This window comes from Hemicordylus capensis, chromosome 2, assembly GCF_027244095.1.
Source record: "Hemicordylus capensis ecotype Gifberg chromosome 2, rHemCap1.1.pri, whole genome shotgun sequence".
In the NCBI taxonomy this organism is placed as follows: Eukaryota; Metazoa; Chordata; class Lepidosauria; order Squamata; family Cordylidae; genus Hemicordylus; species Hemicordylus capensis.
Window position 1 is genome coordinate 422,321,565 of NC_069658.1, and position 22,548 is coordinate 422,344,112.

At 43.6% G+C, this 22,548-nt stretch overlaps 1 protein-coding gene across 8 annotated transcripts in view; it reads left to right on the forward strand.

The window, feature by feature from the left end:
- The window catches only part of SCN8A (sodium voltage-gated channel alpha subunit 8), a 154,887-nt gene that overhangs the window by 102,499 nt on the left and 29,840 nt on the right, over positions 1–22,548 (forward strand). For 6 of the 8 annotated variants that reach the window (XM_053292582.1, XM_053292581.1, XM_053292587.1 and 3 more), the window contains 9 exons: positions 682–817; positions 1,736–1,974; positions 2,360–2,533; positions 4,524–4,880; positions 10,138–10,602; positions 11,409–11,526; positions 11,929–12,083; positions 13,120–13,293; positions 20,040–20,162. In XM_053292582.1, the coding sequence (XP_053148557.1) occupies positions 682–817; positions 1,736–1,974; positions 2,360–2,533; positions 4,524–4,880; positions 10,138–10,602; positions 11,409–11,526; positions 11,929–12,083; positions 13,120–13,293; positions 20,040–20,162 (1,941 nt within the window). The remainder of the gene's footprint in view (positions 1–681; positions 818–1,735; positions 1,975–2,359; positions 2,534–4,523; positions 4,881–10,137; positions 10,603–11,408; positions 11,527–11,928; positions 12,084–13,119; positions 13,294–20,039; positions 20,163–22,548) is intronic. The other 2 variants (XM_053292584.1, XM_053292583.1) reach the window with 1 other exon arrangement.

The following is a 22,548-nucleotide window of genomic DNA, read 5'->3' on the forward strand; positions in this document are numbered from 1 at the left end:
GAGGTTGTTCTCACAAGCAGCCGAATACATGCTTAGGCAACCAAGCCTGGGCTTGGCTGCCTGTGAGAAACGCCAGGATCCACACAGATCCTGATGGTACCGCATTGCCAAACCCAGTGCCGAAGCCAGGCTCTTAGCCAAGGTTAAGGGCGCAAACGTGCCCTTAACCCAGCTCCTGGGATCATGTTTCAGCACAAGCTGCTTGCCTAGAGTGCCCGTTCCCTGGGGGAGTCCCCCAGTGCACGGTGTGCGGTGCACTGTGGGATACCGGAGGCTGAGATAATCAGCCCCGACCTCAGAGCAATCCACACTGCTCTGCACTGCACAGAGCAGCACTGATCATGTGGGGAGCATGCTCTGCACTCCCAACAAGGACAGAAAATGGTCTGGGGGGAAGGCATGGTTGGCAAAGCGTCCCGCCTGCCCCCCACCCCGCCTCGTAGGTTGTATGAATGGCCCCTTCACGTTTTATCATAGCAAAATCTTTCTGCACCTTGAAAATCTTTTCACCTTGAAAAAAGAAAGTCAGTAAGGTTATATGAGGCATTACACCATTTACTATATTATAAAGTCTTGACAGAGATGTCCAAAACAAATCCTGCCTTAGCATTGTAGCTGCAAGTCTTATCAGATTTCTTCCATTAAAGAGGCTGCACTAACAGGATTTTGTGGATTTTTCAGGGTACCACTGAGGTGGAGATTAAAAAGAAAGCCACTGGGTCACTCTTGGTATCAATGGACCAGTTGAATGCATCCTTTGGAAGGAAGGACCGAACAAACAGTTTAATGACAGTCATAACAAATACCCTTGTAGAAGGTAAGTATAAGTATCCACTATGTTGCTAACTCAGAGCTCCTGATTTAGAAGTCAATTTTCTCCTTTCATTCTCTCATACTGTCATTTTAAAAACCTCTACTGATTCAAGTTTTTAGATCAGTCATCTTCAACATTTTCAGACTCTTCATCCTGCCCTAAGCATCTTGGAGAAAGGGCAAGAAATGTAATACACATGAAGGTCATTCACACAGCCTTATCTGCTGGGGCTGGGAAAAAGACAGGCGCTTGCCAGCCTTCCCCCCAATCCCCGCCACTCCCAGTCATGTCACACCATGTGCCCACATGACTGGCGTACAAGCATTCACCACAAAGTGGTGAGGAGGACTGGGAAGTCCTGCTGTGTCCTCCGGGATCCCACAATGCACTGCACAAGGAGTGTGGTGCATTGGGGGATTCCCCACTTCCGGACCACTCCTGCCCGGCTCTATGGAAGCTCTATGGGAGCTTTCACACAACTGGGCAGTGAGGGAAGAGGGTGCACACACACCCTTCTACCTCACTTTTAGCCAATGTACAAAATCCGGGCTACCCGGTGGAGATGCCAACTGTTCTCACAACTAGCCCTACCTGGACTAATGCCACCCTATCTGGGTAGGTTGTGATAATGACCTCATTTTCTAAGATATATCTTTTAAAATCAATTATCTCCCTCCCCCAATAATTAAAGTTATGGATTTCTAGGTTAATTAACCCCACATATCTTTTTCCTCCCATTTCCCTTGGTATCACCATGGGAAATTCCTTTTATTTGTAATCTGTAGTTCTAAAATAGGGGAATCTACATGGTCAACAAATCAAGAATGTTTTAAAGCTGGCATTTCATCTCATTAAGTAGTTCTGGATTTTTCAAGGATAATCTATTTTTAATGTTGCCTTTTTATATTGTGTTTGTTGCAGAACTAGAAGAATCCCAAAGAAAATGCCCCCCTTGCTGGTACAAATTTGCCAACATCTTCCTCATCTGGGAGTGCCACCCATACTGGGTGAAATTAAAAGAGATTGTCAACTGTATTGTCATGGATCCCTTTGTGGATTTAGCCATTACCATCTGTATTGTTCTGAATACTCTGTTCATGGCAATGGAACATCATCCCATGACACCAGCATTTGAGCATGTCCTGCAAGTAGGAAATCTGGTAAGCAGAGCTTGTATGAAAATGTTCCTAATGCAGGTGGGCAGCAGGGAGTTTCTCCAAACACTAAGACCAACAAGTTAAAGATGCCCTAATTCTACACGCTAGAAAATCAATGCTTTATATTCTCTGCAATTGCTAGGGCAGGACTACTGATCTGTATGGCTTAGGTGGTATTATTCTTAGTTTTGAAGTACTGAGGACGGAACTTGTTGGAGGAATTTGGTGAGATGTTAACATGTCACAGTGAGGCAAAACAAACAAATACAGAAAAAGAATACTGTCTCCACTATATTGCTGATATGATGTGCCCTGTTTTCTCTTTGTTCCCTTTCACAGCGTATAACCCAAATTACCTTTGAGCATTCTACTCCCTTTTTCTCTTCAGGTTTTTACGGGGATTTTCACAGCTGAAATGTTCCTGAAGCTCATAGCAATGGACCCTTACTATTATTTCCAAGAAGGCTGGAACATTTTTGACGGATTTATTGTCTCACTCAGTTTACTGGAACTGATGCTCGCAGACGTGGAAGGACTTTCAGTGCTGCGATCTTTCCGACTGGTATTCCTTCTTTTCTCATCTTCTTGTAGAATTTCCTGTCTTCCAGCTTCATAAAATCCTCTGTTTGAGTTTATTTGAATATACAGTATATTGGAAGAACCCATCATAAACCACCATTGGGAGAACAATTACTACATACTAGTCACCTTAAGTGGAGCAGCAGGGAAATGCTTGACTAACAAGCAGAAGGTTGCCAGTTTGAATCCCCGCTGGTACTATATTGGGCAGCAACGATATAGGAAGATGCTGAAAGGCATCATCCCAGACTGCATGGGAGGAGGCAATGGTAAAGCCCTTCTATATTCTACCAAAGAAAACCAGTGGGTGCCAGGAGTCGAAATTGACTTGATGGCACACTTTACATTTAGTGGTCTGTACTGAAATGAAGAATTAATTGGTTAATGTCCATGAGTTGGTTCCTATCCCCTGCAAATTTACTCTTCCTGGACTTAACTCAAAATACAAGAGCAAACAAATTTTGGAGGCCAGTAGTTTCAAGCCAAGTTTTTTCAAGCTCATCACTTGTTGAATATATCAACAATAAAGGAAAGTTCCTTTCAAAAAAGAATCCAAATACAGTTAAAAGAATGTCGGACAAAAGGAGAGGGAGTTACATTGCATACATGTGAATTCACTTCATACACTGATGTCATTATTTGCGTTATTTCATTACTGTTTTAAATGTTGCATTCATGGGCTTTATAAACATAACAGGAATCACAGTAAAGGTCTTATATGTTGTTAATAACAACAGTACCAAAATATATTGACACATAGCAATTAAATTAAATTCAAAAATTGGTTTTTCTTAGTTTAGATAAGAATTTAACTTCTGCTAGCATTTAATCATTTAAAAAATAATCTCTTTAATCCCCTGCACACAGAAATGTGCACATATAGCTCTGCATTGGCACAACAGGACCTGGAGGAAGAGCATCCGTAGAATCAAATCCCATCTGTGGGGCAAAGCATGCAGAAGGATGAGGGAAGGATTTGGCAGAATACAGGATTATTTCCTTTGATAGCATAGATGAAGTCAGGTTCAGGAAATACTTAAAAATCATTTATCAAAACAAGCTGAACTCACTGGAAAAAAATTCTTTCTGTTTAATTATTAATTTCCCCCCTGTAATTATCTGAACATGGAAAAAGAAGTATTTGTTGATTTTTAAAATCAGGATAGAAGTGGAATTTGTTATGAAAATAATACTTTTAAAAAAGAGAATACTTAGTAAAAAAAAATGAATTTTGTTTTGTAATGTAATAGATTTCCCCACATAAAAATATTCAGCAAGTGTTTAATTTGTTGAATGTAATTCAACAAAATTAATTAATTTAGCCCCTTCCATTGCCAACAATCTCAGTAACATATAGTTGTTTGTAATGATAATGCTCTGAAAACATGGGTCATGTGACTGATTCATACATGTGGTAGATTCCTATGAGATTACTTTCAAGAATATGCAGAGCTATCAGCATAATCATTGCCTAGCCGAGATAAAGTGGGGGCATGTTTTGTATGAAATGGCAAATGCACTTGAAAGATATATCCATGGTTACTCATGGTGGTGGTAACCCAAAATACCTGTTACTGTCAGCAGAGCCTGACTTTCCCACTGAAACTTCCTATAGACAGAAGCACTCATATCCCTGGACTTCCAGGCCAAAGTCCAGGGCTTCCACACACCCTGGTGGCCCCCAAATCCTTGTAGTCTGTCCCAGGTGGTGTGGTTGTGTTAAAAATGTGTTTAAAATGCAGGGTGGGTGGGTCCAAAAGCCTTTCGGTCCGGGCTCCAAAATTACCTAGGTGCACCTCTGGCTATAGAGCTCTGCCTCTAAAGATGTCCTGTTTAATTTTGGGTTGCTGGTCATCAATTAATAGCTGGGCCTTGGTTTCTGAAAGGGTCATTTTATCACTTTTCTTCTTCTTTTAATCAAATATATATTCTCTTTATTTTTCTTTCCTTTTTTTCTTTACACCATCTTCTAGTTGAGGGTCTTCAAGCTGGCAAAATCTTGGCCCACTCTGAACATGTTGATCAAAATCATTGGTAACTCCGTGGGCGCCTTGGGCAACCTGACCTTGGTGCTGGCCATCATTGTTTTCATCTTTGCTGTGGTGGGGATGCAGCTTTTTGGCAAGAGCTACAAAGAATGTGTCTGCAAGATCAACCCTGACTGTGAACTCCCACGATGGCATATGAATGACTTCTTCCACTCTTTCCTTATTGTCTTCCGCGTATTGTGTGGGGAATGGATTGAAACCATGTGGGACTGTATGGAAGTGGCAGGACAGGCAATGTGCCTTATTGTCTTTATGATGGTGATGGTCATCGGAAACTTGGTGGTAAGTCAACATCTGTGGTTGGAAATAAATGGAAAATGAATGGCTGTCTTGTAAATGCAGCAGACAGGAGCCCACTGATTCTGTTGTAGGGATGTGCACAAAATGGATTTTGCATTTTGTTTCAAAACAAAATGCAGATGGCCAAAATGTTTTGTTGAAACAACCAGTCCAACAGGTTGTTTTTACCGAACAAACCTCAAAACGTTTCGAGTGCTTCTGCCACAGGGAACAATGGGGAAACTCAAAAGACCCCATTGTTCCCCATGGGTAGTTCCTAGGAATACCAAATTGGGTTCAGTGATAGGGCATGATGAATGCTATCAACCACCCAAGCCACAAAATAAATGAGCAAACGGGCAATTTTTAACAACTTTTTAAGCTTTCCCCCCAAACCTCCATAGGCTCCTATGCGGGGTGGGGGGTGGGGAAAAGGTTAAACATTTGTTAAAAACTACCTGCATGCCCATTTCTTTTGGGGGTTAGGTGGTAGGTAACACCAGTCATGCCCTACCCCACAACCCACTTTGGTTTCCCTAGGACGTACCCATGGGGAACAATGGGGTGTTTTGAGTTTCCCCATTATTCCCTATGGCCAGAACAAGCTGCACTCAGAGTGCACACAAGTTTTGCATTGCAATTTGCAATATGTTTTGCAACCCTGCCTTGAAAAACACTGCAGAAGCACATAGTAAAAGAGAATGTGTCCCAAGTCCCAACACACAGAACACACATATCAAACACAGTCCAAAAATGGCCAAAAAAGAATAACTGACCCAGAATCCATTGCCAGCCACAGTGCCTGCACTGTAGTAGCATCATTGGCACAAGTTGCTCTCTCTCACGCAATTATGACTCCTTACTTCCTAACATTGCAACAGCTGCCACAGCAACACCCTTAGCAGCAAACATAGCCATACGCTCAATGTCGTAAATTTGTTAGCTCGGCTAACCCAACAGGATTTACAACCCCCTTCAGCACTCCCCAGTGAGATAACAGAAAGCGGCAGTGGAACTGCACGAGTGAAAAATAAAAGGCTCACAAGAAAACAGTAAATAAATTAAGTCCCCCTGAACTGAACTAGGTATCCACCTCTAACAATAACTGAGTAATAAGTGAAAAGAGAACACAGATCAAGGAATGAAAATAGCGAAGGATGACAGAAGCAAGGAATTAACAGAACAAACAGGAAACCATAAACAAGGCAAACTGGAACTCGGACAGAGTTTAAGAATTCAATTAGCACACTATCTGCAGCCAGCAAGACGATTGCAAATAGCACTGAGCAATTGAGAGAGTACCAAATATATAGGGCTCAAGAGAACCAGCAGCCAATCAGGTTCCCCTGAGTCAGCACTTCGGCTTCCTCTCTAGTGATCTCCCGCACCTGCGTGACTTCCAGTGAGCCTTCCTCTTGATCCATCTTCTCAAGACAGGTGAAATCCCAGGCTCCTCCCCATCAGAATTCATGTCTGGCAGCTGTTGCAAATCTTCAGCTCGAGTCTGGGCTCCCTGCCAAGTCCTGTTGCTGTGCCTCTGAGCCCTCACCAGCAGGCAACTCTTCCCATTCTTGCCCTGACTCCTCTGGGTCTGAAGTCTGAGGCATGACACTCAATTACAGCAGCTTCCTCCTTTGGGCTCCCTCCTCCCTTCCTCCCAATTAGGGCACAGTTGCCCATGACAACACTTGATTTATATGATAACAAGCCAACCAAGTAGCAAGGAGATCACAAGCCAATCAGAAGCCAGTGCCAGAAAACCAATCAGCAAGGGGAAAACAAGCCTCCAAAATGGTGCTCAAAACATTGAACTGTTTCGACTTGAAAAGGGGTTGTTTTGCTCCAAGTTCGAAAGAGGTCCTTTATGTAAATGGTGTTCTGTTTCGAGCTTGAGACACTCTAAATGTCCCGTTTCAAGTTGAAACATTTCGATGTTGAAACATTTTGCACATCCCTATTCTGTTGCAAACCTTCCAGCTAATATTCTTTGCTTGCTTAGATGCTTTAAGGCTCAGTCTTCATGGCTGAAGAAGTCGTCAGGATGAGACATAATGATTACTGCACTAAAAAAAGGCCTGCTGGATCAAACCAAAGGTCCATCTCGTTTAGCATCCTGTTCCCAATGGTGGCCATCCAGAAGGCTCTGGGAGGCTCGCAATCAGTGCTATCCCCTACTGTGCCCTCAGCACCTGGTATGCAGAGGCTTAGTGCTTCTGAATCTGGACCTTTGGCACAGCAAACTAACTTGGGTTCTGCTTCAGCAATACTATAACAACAACAGCAATTATCCCCAACTCTGGCATTGAAACAAGTGCAGAAAGCCGGGTGTATGTGGTGTAAAATAGGATTCAACATAGCTCAACTCTGTGAAACCCACCTAAGGCATTTTGGCCACAAGGGACTGTGTGATGTTGATGCAAACATACATGTGATATGCATTAGCAAGTTGTTATAATAATACTGCAGCTAACATCACAGCAGAATAGACATGCCTTCTTTTTCTCATGGGAGATACCTCAGTAATGTTCTACAATACCCTTGGATAAAAATAACAGTCTAGTGAAACCTTAAGAACTCACACATTTATTGTAGCATAAGTTTTTATGGGCTACAACCACTGCAGCCATTATGTTTGACTTTAGGATCAGGGTAGCAGATGACCTGCAGCTTAAGTGACTGTAGCAGCATGTTAACAAGGACTCCCTCTTTCCAAATGTGCCTTTAAAAAAAAATCTTTCTTGTATTATTTTAAAAATCTCAGCCAGCATTTTTCTTTATCATTTCTCAAATTCCAATTTTTTCTCTAAGTTTTGCATTTTGTCATATGAATTATTTCGGTTGCTCTTTCTGTTGATCTTTACCTTGCCATTCTTTTTCTGTGAACAACTAACATGCATCCATACAGTCAGCTGTATATAAAAAGGAAAGGAACAGCCACTGTAAAGACTACCTGCTTTGATCATATTTTATGCTGTGCCTCAAGATGATGAGTGAAATTGAGCTTGCAGCGGGGAAATGACTTGATTAGCAAGCCAGAGGTTGCCGGTTCGAATCCCTGCTGGTATGTTCCCCCAGACTATGGGAAACGCCTATATCGGGCAGCAGCACTATAGGAAAGATGCTGAAAGGCATCGAGGCTATTCACACGATGGGGCGAAATCGGGCTAGCGGAGGCTAGCCCGATTTCTCCCCATCGTGTGAACCACCGGGCTCGGCTGGAAGCCCAGTGGTTCCTAGGCGGGTAACCCGCCTAACTACCCCGCCCTAAAATGAGGTTTGCAGACCGAGTGCTCCGCAAACCTGGATTTAAAGATGATGAGTAGCCGTGGATCCACACTGCAGTTACTCATGAGTAGACCCCCGGAGGGGAGGCAAAAAGCCGCGTCCCAGCTCCGGGGGTCTCCCCAGTATGCCCTGCGCACCCGCGCAGGGCATACTGGAGCTTCTGGGGGCCACGTGGCCCCCGAGTTCCCCAGCTCCCACCAGCTCCATCACGGAGCCGGCAATCGTGTGGGCGGCCGATCCGGCCACCCTGGGCTCCTGCCCGGATCGTCTGCAGAGAGAGCGGGCTCTCCCCGCTATGCTTCCCAAACCGGGTCTCACCGATCGTGAGACCCGGCTCACTATCTCATACTGCGTGGGAGATGGCAATGGTAAACCCCTCCTGTATTCTACCAAAAGAAAATCACATGGCTGTGTGGTTGCCAGGAGTCAACACCGACTCGACGGCACACTTTACCTTTAAATTCCTAATAAATAGGACTTCAAGGCACAATGCAGGGCTTAAATTCCTTTGATTTCAGGGGGAAGAAAGTGCACATAACTTTTGTTGTAGTGCACCCATCGTCTCCCAACTGCTCATGCACTGACCAGTCCCAATCTAGGGAACCTTTGCTACTTGCATTGGGATGTATATAATGTAGGCAAGATTTCCCTACTGATAATCTCATCATTTGCTTTCTCACCCTGTTACTTTTTCTGGTTCCTTAACCAGTATTCTATCCTATAATGGGAGCAGAGGCACTCTTACCCCTGGACTTTGGGGCACTGGCACATGTCCTCCTAGGTCTGGGGGGGCTCCAAAGGTTTGGGGGGCTACTGTAGCTGCCCTGCTGCTCCCCTGCATCTGGCAGCTCCAGCGTGCATGGGGAGAGTTCCCCTTTAAGGAGATGTTTATGGGGGGAGGGTGAGATGGGGCGTGGTGGTGGTTGCAGGGAGGGTGGGGAGGTGAGGAAGGCAGAGTTCCCCCTGTAACCCTCCGGGATGGGAGGCGGCGAGCTCCGTCCAGCTCCACTCCCTTCTTCCAAGTGGCTGGACAGCCTCTCGCCTCTGTGTTGAGCAGGCCATTTCTGGCCTTCCTCCATGTGGAGGAAGCAAAGAGGCCCATCCAGTCACTTGGGAGGAGGGAGCGGAGCTGGACAGAGCTCTCCGCCTCCCATCCCAGACTGTAACTGGGGGAACTCTCCCCTCCTTGCTCCCCCCCTCCCCCCGGGTAAATATCTCATTAAAAGGGAAGTCTCCCCTCCTCAGCCCCCCTCCCCACAGCTAGTGCCGCCACCATGCAACGGCATTGTTTTTTTAAGAACAGTGCAAGGGGGGGGCTTTCTCCTCACACACACCCATCACGACGGGGGGGGGGCTCAGAAGCCCTTCAGGTCCGGGCTCCCAAATGACCTGGGTGTGCCACCGAATGTGAGAATAGAAAACATGTGAGACTTTTCCCATTGGATGGTGGCAGCAAATTGATTGAAAGGCCTCAATTGTCTTCTTTGTAACCAAAGTTGGAATCCTACAGGGCTAGCTATCAGGGGGAGGGGGACAGAGTAGAGTAAGGGAATAGCCCTATTCATATTTTACTAGCCGACCCTGCACAGGGCATCTGTGCGCTCTTTGGGGCCGGCGGTGACTTCTCCCCCCACTTCTGCCCCAGTTTTTGCTTCCAGGCCCAGTCACCTCTCCTCCCCACTACCACTTCTGCTCCCCCTTTCTTTCCCCACTCCTGGGCCTTGCCTCTGCGGTCAGGCCCGCCACCTCTGGCCTCCACGGCTGGGCCACCGCTGTAACAACCAATCCTCCTGGGTGCACCTCAGCCAATCAGGCACGTCCACCGCCCAGCCAATCAGCTGGGCTCTGGGACGCACATTCCAAGGCACACACAGGAGAATTAATATAATAAATGTTCAGTGCACGTACAATATATTGCCAACTTCTTGAACAAAAGTTGTTGGGAAGCATTATAAACCCTTTTCTCCTTCTTCAGGTGCTGAACCTGTTCTTGGCCTTGTTGCTGAGCTCTTTCAGTGCAGACAACCTTGCAGCCACTGATGATGATGGTGAGATGAACAATCTGCAGATCTCTGTCATCCGAATTAAGAAGGGCATTGCCTGGGTGAAGAACAAAGCACACGAGTTTGTGCAGGCCCACTTCAAGCAGGCGGAGGGAGATGAAATCAAGCCACTGGATGAGCTGTATGACAAGAAGATGAACTGCATTGCCAACCACACTGGGGCAGACATCAACCGGGAGATTGATTACCAGAAGAATGGCAATGGGACCACCAGTGGCATTGGCAGCAGTGTAGAAAAATACATAATTGATGAAGACCACATGTCTTTCATCAACAACCCTAACCTCACAGTCCGTGTCCCCATAGCTGTCGGTGAGTCTGACTTTGAGAACCTCAACACAGAAGATTTCAGCAGTGACACCGATGGCAGCAAAGAGGTACGAATCTTTGTGCCCTGCTTGCTGATAGACATTTTCATCCCAACGTTTTGGATAGTCATGTAGTCATGTGCATTGCAGGGAAAGCAAATGTGGCCTTGTAGCCAGAGCAGATTTTGATGTGGGATGCCACCTTACATGACATAAACTTTACAGGTGATCCTGAGTAAGGTAGGGTCTAGATATGCAAGAGAAATGGGTTGGAATGAGATGGTGAACTGCCTAGAGCTATTAAGAGTGGGTGGTATGTAAATGTAATAAATAAAATGTAATAAATAAAAATAAGTGGCAGAATGAACAATACTGTGTCAGACTGCAGGTTAAGAGTTGCCACTTTGAATGCTCCTTCATATAAAACATTCCCTGCCAACAGAAAGTTGGTACATAAGGGATAACAGTTCTAGCCCAGTCCTTTGCCTGCAGTGCTGGTTTTATATTAGTAGGATTTTTTTTATTAAAAAAATGCTGGGACCATTAAAAATGTGTTCTTCCACCTGTGGTATGAAGCAGACCGCAGGTGGAAGTGATCTACTACTTCAACATCTATCATTCTACTACCAGGCCTATGTCAGTCACATTCTCTGTGTCTCTGGCCAGGATCCAGACAAAGTTAGTCATCACTGTCCCCTTGAAACCAGTGGAATTTAAGCTAATATTCTTGAGAAGTCTGTCTAGAAAGTGCATTTTTTGTTGTACGATTTGGTAGCATGACGTATAAAATGGTTCAGAAATGCAGCTAATGTCAACTGACTTCTACTGTCTGTGTTTGTGACTGTTTGGGATGTTTTCTGTTGTTGTCTTTCAAGAAACTGGATGATACCAGTTCATCAGAAGGCAGTACCATTGATATAAAACCAGAGGCAGAAGAGGTTCCTGTGGAAGCACCAGAAGAGTATCTGGATCCAGATGCATGCTTCACCGAAGGTGATCTGCAAGGCAGTGTGTGTTGGGGGTGGAATTGGTATACAAGATTCTAGAGTTCACTTAGAGCAGGGGTCCTCTGCCTGTAGTATTCCAGATATTGCTGAACTCAATAAATTGTAGCTGGCGGTGATGGGAGGTGTAGTTCAGCAAGATCTGGAGTACCACAGGCTGGGAACCCCTAACTTAAAGCATGGTCACACAGGAGCTGTCCATGCTCCATAAAGGGTAAAAACAGAAATTCAGGAAGCCCTGCCTGCAAAAAACAGGCATAATATGGTGCATGATATCATTTTGTACATTTGGACAATGTCAGAATCTATGCATTATTGTTTTCCTTGTTATAATAAAACAAATAAGACATTCTGCTAATCTCAGAAAGCTTGTGCTAACTTCTGTTTGTAGGCTGTGTGCAACGATTTAAGATCTGTCAAGTCAGCATTGAAGATGGGCTGGGCAAGTCTTGGTGGAACTTACGGAAAACCTGCTTTCTGATTGTGGAGCATAACTGGTTTGAGACATTCATTATCTTCATGATCTTGCTGAGCAGTGGAGCTCTGGTAAGCAGATTTGTGTTTTATTGGGCCTTGTCTAAGAGGATAGAATGAGAAGTGTGTGTGAATTCTCCATTTTTGGCAGCTTCCACTTTAAAATAGAGAACATCTTTCACAAATTAGGCAAAGAGTGCCTTTTAGCATCTACAGCAGCACTTCTTAATGTTGTTAATGTGATACAGAAGGTGGAAGAGGAACATTATTAAATTCAAATATACATTCTACTCCATTTTACTCATCCATTTATTTTACCAATGTGGGAAATTTGAGTACTGTTCTAAGCTTTACTTATAGTATTATTTGTGAACATTCCCTTAGTGCCTTCTAAAAGATACAGAAACAATATGCACAAGTGACTAGGTTTGTTCTAGTAACAATTTTATAGTGTTTTCTGGGCTCTTCTCCAGGAAGACATGTCTGTCTTTTTCTTTTTTCTTTTCTTTCTTCTTCTTTTTTCTGAAACTGTTTGCAAAACCCAAAAGCATAGTCCTAGGACAACTACACTATCCAGTGATGACTTGCACATGTGAAAGAGCCATCACAGATCACACATGGCAGCCAGAGCTTTCATAGCATTAGAAATTGCCTTGAATACAATAACTAGGATTAAGGCCAATTCATACATGACCAGAGCAACATGGAATCCACTTCTACACAGCTGGATTTCACACAGCAACAGCTGCATGATGGAACCATATGGGTCAGGTGAATGATACAGATCTTTCCCATGCCAGGCATTTCTTCCTGAGCATTGAGCAATGCTGGCAACCACAGAATTCACCTGACTGCTTCCTACAGGCATTACAGTCAGGGCATGATCAGCCATATGGGGGCAGATCCTGTGTGTTACTGTTAACTCCCAAATTGAATAATCAGTATATGAGAGATTAATTGATGTGCATGCATGTGTGAGCTCATCCATAGAGAACATCAGGTACTTTCCTAATGTCTTCTACAAGTATTTGTACCCAACTTTTATTTCAAGCACACTCTGCAGCCAAAACTAGAATGTAATAATGATTATTGCTCTGTTGTTCCTCAGGCCTTTGAGGATATTTACATAGAACAGAGAAGGACCATACGGACCATCTTGGAGTATGCTGATAAAGTCTTCACCTACATCTTTATCCTTGAAATGTTGTTGAAATGGTGTGCCTATGGTTTTGTGAAGTTCTTCACTAATGCCTGGTGCTGGCTGGATTTCCTCATTGTAGCAGTATGTATCATTTTGATTCTTCCAATCAATGCATTACCTTCTAGGAGGAGCGAGATCCTTCCTCTGTGGAATGAGCCCTGGCTGGATGAAATGAGACCCAGCTGCATTACTCTTGTAGTTGTCTAAATTGGGATACTGATTAAGACAATTCATCCACTAACCACGATTGAAAAGACATTCTGTGCTCTGTATTCCAGCCATTTATATTGCTGAAAGTTAGTGGGTTGGGGAGATTTCATTATTTCGCCTTCAGGTCCACTTTTTCTCAGGGATCCAAATGAAATTGAGAAAAGGGCACAGAAATAGGAAATGAACCAAAAAAGAATAGTGTTGAAAGCCATTCTGGTTTCTAATAGGTTCCCAAGATATATTTATTTTTCTTGTATTATCTGTAAGAAGGTTCAAAGACAGAAATTTTGATGAGTGTTGTAGTGAATATTCCTCACACACAAAAATAAGATTCCTCCACTGCCTTCCTTCCACCCTAGCACAACCGAAACATGGGTAGAGGCATATTGTTGAGCATATTCCAAAAATTTGGGAGGGAGCTGGGGAAATGGTAGAACCTAGACCATACTGTTCAAGACATACTAAAAACCAGCATCAAGAAGAGCATGAACTTGTGCCTCCTCTAGCAAGTTTAAGGAACATGTCTCTCCCTCTTTGAGAAACCTGACTTTAGAGGAAGGTGATCTATAATTCACTGTTTGGCAATGTACTTCATTACCATTCTCACTGAACTTCAAGTTCAAATCAGATGTGGGTGCTGATTCCATTAGCTTCCATTTGCTCCCTCTTTTGAGGACTGTAAAGCAAACTATGCCCCCTCTGTTTTCCACTGAATTGTCTGGCCTGTATAAATTGAGATTGATTGTATTTTGAAATACATCAAAAACAACCTCCCCATGACAAGCAATCTCTAACTGGCCCCAGTGCTTGCAAGCACTGACATATCATGGGATATACTGAGTACCCAGCACTTATCACAGGCAGGGATAAATGCATAAATAAATAAATATTTTTAAAAATTAAAAATAAAAATAAAAATACTTCACAGTGGAGATAACGTTGTGGGGGCAATTAACACGTGTGCCAGTCTTCAGTTCCACTGAGCCAAGTCATCAATGTCTTCTCTTTGCCATGACTGACACTTGCTCAGGGTACTTGGTTCTTTCAGTGGCTTAGAGATTATCTCTGACAAAATTTAAAAACCATGCTAGCTAGGATTTTTTTTTTTTAAGGTGAAGCGTGCCATAGTGTCAGTGTTGACTCCTCGTAACCACAGAGCCCTGTGGTTGTCTTTGGTAGAATACAGGAGGGGTTTACCACTGCCATCTCCCGTGCAGTATGAGATGAGGCCTTTCAGCATCTTTCCTATATCGCTGCTTTCCTATATTCCTAACAGATATAGGTGTTTCCCATAGTCTGGGAAACATACCAGCGGGGATTTGAACTGGCAACCTCTGGCTTGCTAGTGAAGTCATTTCCCCGCTGAGCCATTAGGTGGATGCTAGCTAGGATTATAGAACTGCTATTATTATTACAACAAATATTTCTATACCACTTTTCAACAAATGTTCTCAGCAGTTTACAAATAAAAATAAATAATAATAAGATAAAATAGCAAATAAGGACATTTTTGTAATGCAATTCTTTCTCTTTGTGGATGAGAAGACCTGAAAGCAAGGTGGTGTTTTGGATAGCAAACAGTTTTTTGGAGATTACTGTTATGGAATAGAAATACATCAGATTAAATTTGCAGATACAGCATATGGTTAAATGAAATGCTGGGCTTTATTTCTTCATTGAGCATCCTAGTCCAATAATGTGCTAAAATGGCTGCACTATTAATATTCAAAGCTGAGTTGCTGATGGGGAAGCAATATTCATAAATGTTATTTCTGGGAAAGCTTCGTCGTGTAATCTTCTTCTGGTTCCAAAAGGTGTCAAATGTGTATCTCCTCCACTCCCCAAGTGATAATATGTTCTGTTACTACTGTTCTGTTTTTGCATTTGCCTTTTTTAGACAAATGTGATTGATTTTAGTCCAGTACTAATACCCAGTCACTATACAAGTTTCTGGGATTATTTTGTGAAAACTAATATTATAGCTCAACATAAATGATCTATGTACTGCTTGTTAATTTCATGCAAAAGTTCAAGAATTTAGAGGGAAATTTTGGATGTTTAGTGCTATTTGTCCTCCCTGTCCATCCCAGGTTTTGGAAAAAGTAATAAATGTTAAATGTCTGTTTTTGTGTTGAAGAATGCTCACATCTCTGGCATGGCTGCACTTTCCCTTGCCAGGTGTTTTTAAAAATATATATATCTAAAAATAACCTTTACCCTCTGAAGTCCAACTTTTTAAAAGTTCCCTTTTGAATTCTAAATTCCTTTTGCTACCCACAGATATAAACTATAAGTGCAGTGCAGAGTCATGCTCATTTCAAACCTTATGGAGGTACAAAACCAGTTTCTGCCAATGCTATATGGGATTGTGTCATGAAACCTGTAGCAAAGGATGCTGGAAATCATGTCCTATATCCATTTTGAGTGAAGAATGATTTTCAACCATGGTTCTTTTTCTCTGTCTCTAGTGAGTGATTTGGTATAGAACAGAGCGTTATTTACCTGCAACTGCTGTTCTTTAAGTGGTTTTCTATACAAGAACACAAATGGGACTGCACATGCATGCATAGATTGAAGTCCCAGAACATTCTAGAACTCTGAGAACCACCAGACACTCCCTCCCCTCTCCTCCCCTCCCCTAACGGTATTAGTATCTGTAGCCTTTGTCAAGGGCCATGGAGAGTTCCTTCTTGCTCAGTTCTCTGAGGATATCGAATCATTAACCGAGGGAATTAGGAAGCCTCTCCAGCTCATCAACTCTGTTCTGATATGCACAATCCCATATGTGGTGGGACTTCACAGAGGAGAAGTTGGTCTTGGAGCTGGTATTGTGGTAGCAAGCATGAATTGTCCCCTTTTAGTGTTTTGTTTTTAAAGTTAAAATATTTATACCCCGCTCCTCCAGTACACTACTGCTTGGGGCGGCTCACAACTAGGGATGTGCACGAACCTGTTTGGAGGCCCTTTTACAGGCCTTCAAACAGGTTTGAATGACCAGCAATTTGACATGTTCAAGGGGGGGCAGTCTTTAAGGATGGGGGAGGGTGCTCTTACCCTTTCTGCTGCGTTTACGCCACTGGTGCTACCCTTCAAAAGGGTCTGGCGGGGCAGCAGCGTACCTCCCTGCCTCATCGTAGGAGAAGTCGGACCAGAAGTGCCTCGTCAGACTGGAAGTGACAGGAAGTATCCGACACACATGTGCACGTCAGTGCATGCACGCACACATTGTGCGTGCCCCTGATGTACAAACGAGCTAGCGTGACATGTGTGTGCACCCAACTCACACACAAGCATCAAGTACTTCCTGTTACTTTTGACAGAGCAACAGGGCAGCAGGGAGATATGCTGCCACCCCGCCAAACCCTTTTGAAGTGTAGTACCATTGGGGGAATGCGGAAAGAAGGGTAAGAGCACTCTCCTCCACGCTTAAAGGTATCCCCCCAGCCTTCGAACTTTCCCCCGCCAATTCCATGCACATCCTTACTCATAACATTAATAAAACAGATACTTTCCTAAGCAGGCTTGACCCTGGTTTGCATTTGCATGGGAGACTATATATGTGAACACAGAAAGATATTCCCCTTAGGGGATAGGGCCACTCTGGGAAGAGCAGAAGGTTCCAAGTTCCCTCCCTGGCATCTCCAAGATAGGGCTGAGAGAGATTCCTGCCTGCAACCTTGGAGATGCCGCTGCCATCTGTGTAGACAATATTGAGCTAGATGGACCAATGGTCTGACTCAGTATAAAGCAGCTTCCTATGTTCCTGTGTAACACAAAGTAGAACAAGTTGTCCTGGTAAGAACTAATCTGCCTACTTTCCTTTCACTATAATCTTAATTGATAATTACCATCCCCACAAGTTAGCCCACTTGCACCTCAAACATTCATGTGTCTGCCATCTTGAATCAGGGTGGATGACATTATTACAACCTATGGCCTTGAGGCATCCCTATGTGTCCATACACCTGTAGCAAATTTGGTTAGGACCTGTAGCAGGTCGGTTAGGCAGCTCACAAGTTAGCCCACTTGTGCCTCAAACATTCATGCATCCGCCATCTTGAATCAGGGTGGATGACATCATTACAAACTATGCTCTTCAGCCATCCCTATGTGTCCATACACCTGTAGCAAATTGGGTTTAAATTGATTAGGTGGTTCACAAGTTAGCCCACTTGCACTTCGAACATTCATGTTTCTGCCATCTTGAACTGGGGTGGATGACATCATCACAAACTATGCCATTGAGGTGTCCCTATCTGTCACTCACTGGAACTGTACCAAATTTGGTTCAATTCATTTAGATGGTCCACAAGTTAGCTCACATGTGTCTTGTTAGCCTGGATGTCAGCCAGTATCTTTATTTATTAGATGTATATTCTGCTTTTTGGCCATGAGGTTCTCAAAGCAGCTTTCAATGTGTTCTTTTTTTTAAAAAAAAAACTGGTTTAGGTTCTTGCCTCACTTTCCCAATGCCAGTACATCAGTCCTCGCCCTCACTATGGGGTATGGTCCTGCTGTAGCACATCCTTCCCCAACGTTTTATAACTTGTCCCTCTGTTTTTTATCTAATTAAAGAAACCCCACATAATTATCCTCTCAGCTCAAAAACACTATTCCAAAATATAATTGCATGTCCCTTAATAGTCCATTCCCTTAGACAGTCCCTTTGGCAGCTCTCTGAAAACTGCTGTCCCCCCAGGGCTGCAGAATTCTTTTAATGTACAAGGGGCCAAAACAGAAAGGAGTCAGGTGGTGTTCTGCTTCAGGCTTCTTCCACTGGTAGATTAATTATAAATTAATTAAGATAATATCCATTTTTTATTTTTTTTTTAAAACCTATCCTTACAGATGCATATCTTTCCCTGCCCCTTGAATTTACAGTTCCAATGGCGGGGCGGGGAGCAATGTTTAAGGAGGAAAGGAACAAAAATATTTCCTTTGGCAATGTTCACAAGTTCTAAAATTGGCAGGTATACCAACACTACCTCATGGCATGTGAGAGGGAAGCGTCTCTTTATTGACAAGTGGATCACCTCATTACTTCTCCACACATACACACATAGCAGAGTTCTGACAGTGCTGGTGGGGAAAGTGGCTACACTATCCACCCAACCCACATGGTTCCTGTAAGAATGAACAGGTGTGGAAACACCAAGCCCACAGCAATGATAATGTATGAATTGGCCCACGGTGTTCATGAATTAAAAAAAAAAAAACAATGGCTAACATTCCCCACAGTGCTAGGACAACAGCAGAAGCCCTGTGGGGACACAAAGAGGTTGGAAACTAGCTGCACTTCTTCATTCTTCTGCAGCCCAATCACAGTGGAGGAGAGTTTTGCTGCTCTCACATAGCCCTCAGGGACACAGTCCTGCAAGAAATGCACATTCCTTCCTTTAGGAAGGAAGAGGGAGCAGTAAAAAATCTATTTCTCCTCACTTGGGCTGCAGAAGAAGGAAGGCGCACTACTAGTTTCCAACTCCTTCTGTCCCCACAGGGCTTCTACTGTTGTCTTAGCACTGCAGGGATTGTTAGCCAATGTATTCTGCTCATATGTTAGAAGGTACAGCATGGATATGTGTGGTATACCTGCTGACGTCATAATGTGTAAAGCTGCCCTCAGTCCCACCCATTGTAGCTGTTGGTATCTAAACATGAGACAATCTGTCTCTTGTGCTGTACAGCATTATCGTTAGTCAATAATATGAAGCATTACACCAGAAAGACATATCACATAATACAGACATTGCTGAAGGAAGGCTGTGCTGAGTACGGCCTCCTCAAATGCACCAAAAGTCCCACCTGGTGCTTCAGTCACTTCTCCCAACATGTCCCTCACGCTTACAGTATTTGTCTCTTCATGTGGATGTTGTAAGCGTGAGGGACACATCCGGAGAAGTAAGTGATTTACGTGCCAGGTGGCCTTTGCAAAGGCTGTACTTTACAACCTCCCTTCAAAAGCATCTGAATGGGGCTCTAGTTTAACTGCAATCCAGCATCTCAGAAAAGAGACATGTTATTTTCTCCCCAGTAAAGCTGCACACTCTTCTGAGTTATATTTTTGACTTCCAAAGGAGACAAGGCCTTGACGTTTACCTTTCTCATGCATGTCTCTGTGATGTCACTCCAGTGGGTATGAGCAAGGCAGACCCCACCTGAATGAGAGAACAGTTTTGTGCAGTGTGTGTATTTATCTGTATTCTTTCTCATAGGTACCTTTAAAAATTTGTCTGGCTTAATTTAATGGGAGCTGCTGAGATCCTGCAGACTGTTAAGAGGGCGAGGGTAAGGTTCTTGTCATCCGTTTGGGCTCCTAACCTTCCAACAGACCCTGTTTCCGTCTGTGTGTCTCTGCCTCTCTCTATCTCACTTATTTTTTCCCCTTTTGTTTTATTCTTATGCCTCTCTCAACTGCATTATTTCCTTCCAGGTCGTTTCAGTGAAGTGAAGTAGGCAGCTGGTGGTCATGTCTTCGGTATCTCTCTAAACGGGGGTGGCCTGGGGCCTGCAGTCTAGTTTTGGGGATGGAAAACTATCAGTGCTAGGGGATTTATTCTAACAGTCTGGAACCTCTTTTTTTTCTTTTTTTGTTTCTTTCTTTTCTGTTTTCTGTGTAGGTGTCTTTAGTCAGCCTTATAGCTAATGCCCTGGGCTACTCGGAACTAGGTGCCATTAAATCCCTTAGGACACTCAGAGCTTTGAGGCCTTTAAGAGCGTTGTCCCGATTTGAGGGGATGAGGGTAAGATGCCATTAGCGAGCTGATCCTTCTGCATGCCTGTGGATTACGGGGTTTTGTTTTGTTTTTAAAGCATGCTAGAACTGATCAAACTGGTAGAGAGACATAATGATTAACAGAATCATGAGGCAGCTGCTGACTTGATCACCTCCCTATGTTTATGACTCACCTTCACCCTGCTGCACAGTTCTCCCTATTAAAAAAATAAATGCCTCCCCAAAAAGGAAAAAATAAGAAGGGAGATATATTAAGCTGCCTCATTATTGGCCCAAATCACATGTCATTTGTAGATTCTCTGTTGGCACTTGGCTGTTCTTATTTGGCCTGGCTTTTAATACCTCTAGCATCTGAGGGGGCATTTCTGGCTGTAAGTTTTGAATAGGGAGAATCACCAGGTGCAAAGAAGCAGAATTTGAACCGCCTCACTTTTTTCCTCTTTTCCTAAAGATACCAAAGAAGGATAAAAAGGGTTCAAAACACATATACATGTTTAAAGTTGCTTCTGCCTCTTTCATGGGGTTGTTCAGGATTGTAGGAAAGCGCTGGGGTGTGGGAGAAACTTAGCCATCCCAAAAGAAAAGAGCTCTGGTTTAATTCCTCTCATTTGCACCTCGTTGTTCTCGGTCCAGTCCACTAGTGACTGGCAGCCTTGTCTGATAGTTCAGCTTTCCTCCCTATTCTCCGTTCCCCCTTTACCATGCTTTATGGTCCCCGTGTCCTGTCACTATGATGTTAGCAACAAATCACAAGCTAAGCACAGAAGCTGAATTTCCCTGTTATTTTTTTTAAGAGGATCTTTATAATGTCCATGTTTTAATGGAAATTGCCAAATTTTTAAAAAAGGTGTTGTGCTTGAAATAATCTAATACTAAGCCAACTCAAGGAAGTCTAAAGAAGTCCTGGTTTGAATGTAAAGGAGACAACACAACCATTTTAATACTGGTATGGTATAACTTTAGCAAGCACACCATTATAATTAAAATTAGGATAAAGCTGAGAGAGGGGAAATGGAGTGGGTTCAGAGAAGAGCTACAACCATCTGTCAAAGACCTGAAACATACCTGATGTGTGAACTATTCAGACATCCCAAAACAGCAGTTAGAAAGATTCAATTTATGGCATGAGCCTGCACCCATTTACTCAGAAGTATGCCTCATTGATTTCAGATACAGTTACTCCCAAGTAAGTCTGGATAGGATTGCAGCCTTAGAATATATCAGGAACCTCACAAGGAAAAGATGCCGTGAAAAATAATTAATCATTAGTTCGGGCTGTACAGAGATTCTCCATGATTTGAAATTTTCAATTCAAGATTTAATGCCCTCCTAAAATTATGCAATCCTAAACACATCTGGACAAAAGCAAATCCCACTGACATTGATTTTAAAGACCTGGGTACAATATGCACACTGAGAGAAATGACACACATGGTGTACATTTTCTGGGTCTGTTACTGCACCATTTCAGTCCTTAGGTAGGGATTAGGTTTGAATGATCCTTCAGAATGATCATTTGGGATCTCCATGTTCATAGAAAATGAGCATAGCAAGGAGAAAATGCTATCTTACCTACAGAGTAAGATTCTGTCATATCATATAGTCCTTCTCCTCATGCTGGGTTTAGAAATATTAGAGGGATTACATTCAAATGTGAAGCCCCTGCTTGCAGTCAGATAGAGGTTCCAAGAGTTTTCTACCATATAAAGGCTATTATCACAACTGATGGAGGGAGCGGTAGCAGTTGACCCTACCTTCCCCTTAGATGAGCAACAATATCCTCTTCACTGCACCACCGCACACCCACATGATCTGCGCTGCTCCATGCAGCATGGATATCTAGAGGTTGGGACTCATTTTCCCAGCCTACAGGAATCCCACAATGCACCATGTGATGAGTGCAGTGCATTGGGGGATTCCCCCTGGAGTCGGGCAACCTAGGTGTCCGCCTCTTTGTATGCTCGAGCTGCAGGCAGCCAAAGCATACACACAATCCCAGACTTGGGGTAAAGGGCACACTCACACCCTTTAACCCAGGTAAAAGTCCAGGTTTAAAAACTCTGGCTACTGGGGGAAGCAGCGCTGGGGTTGGCCTCGATCCCAGCACTGCACACGAGCAGCCCTACCCAGATAGGACTGCTCATACCTTGGTAAGGCTGCTCATGTGCACTAGGGATGTGCATGAAATGGATTTAGTGTTCCGTTCTGAGCTTGGAATGGAACACTAAATCCTCTCTATGATCCTTCGGAACAATCGGTCAAGCCAGTGCTTCTGACAGAACAACCCTGTTCTGACTCCAACATGGCACTCTTCTGGCCTCAGGTGGTGCTGACCATGCAAATGGCCGCTGCCATTTTGGAGTCCAAAGAGGCACTCAAAACATTTCTGACTC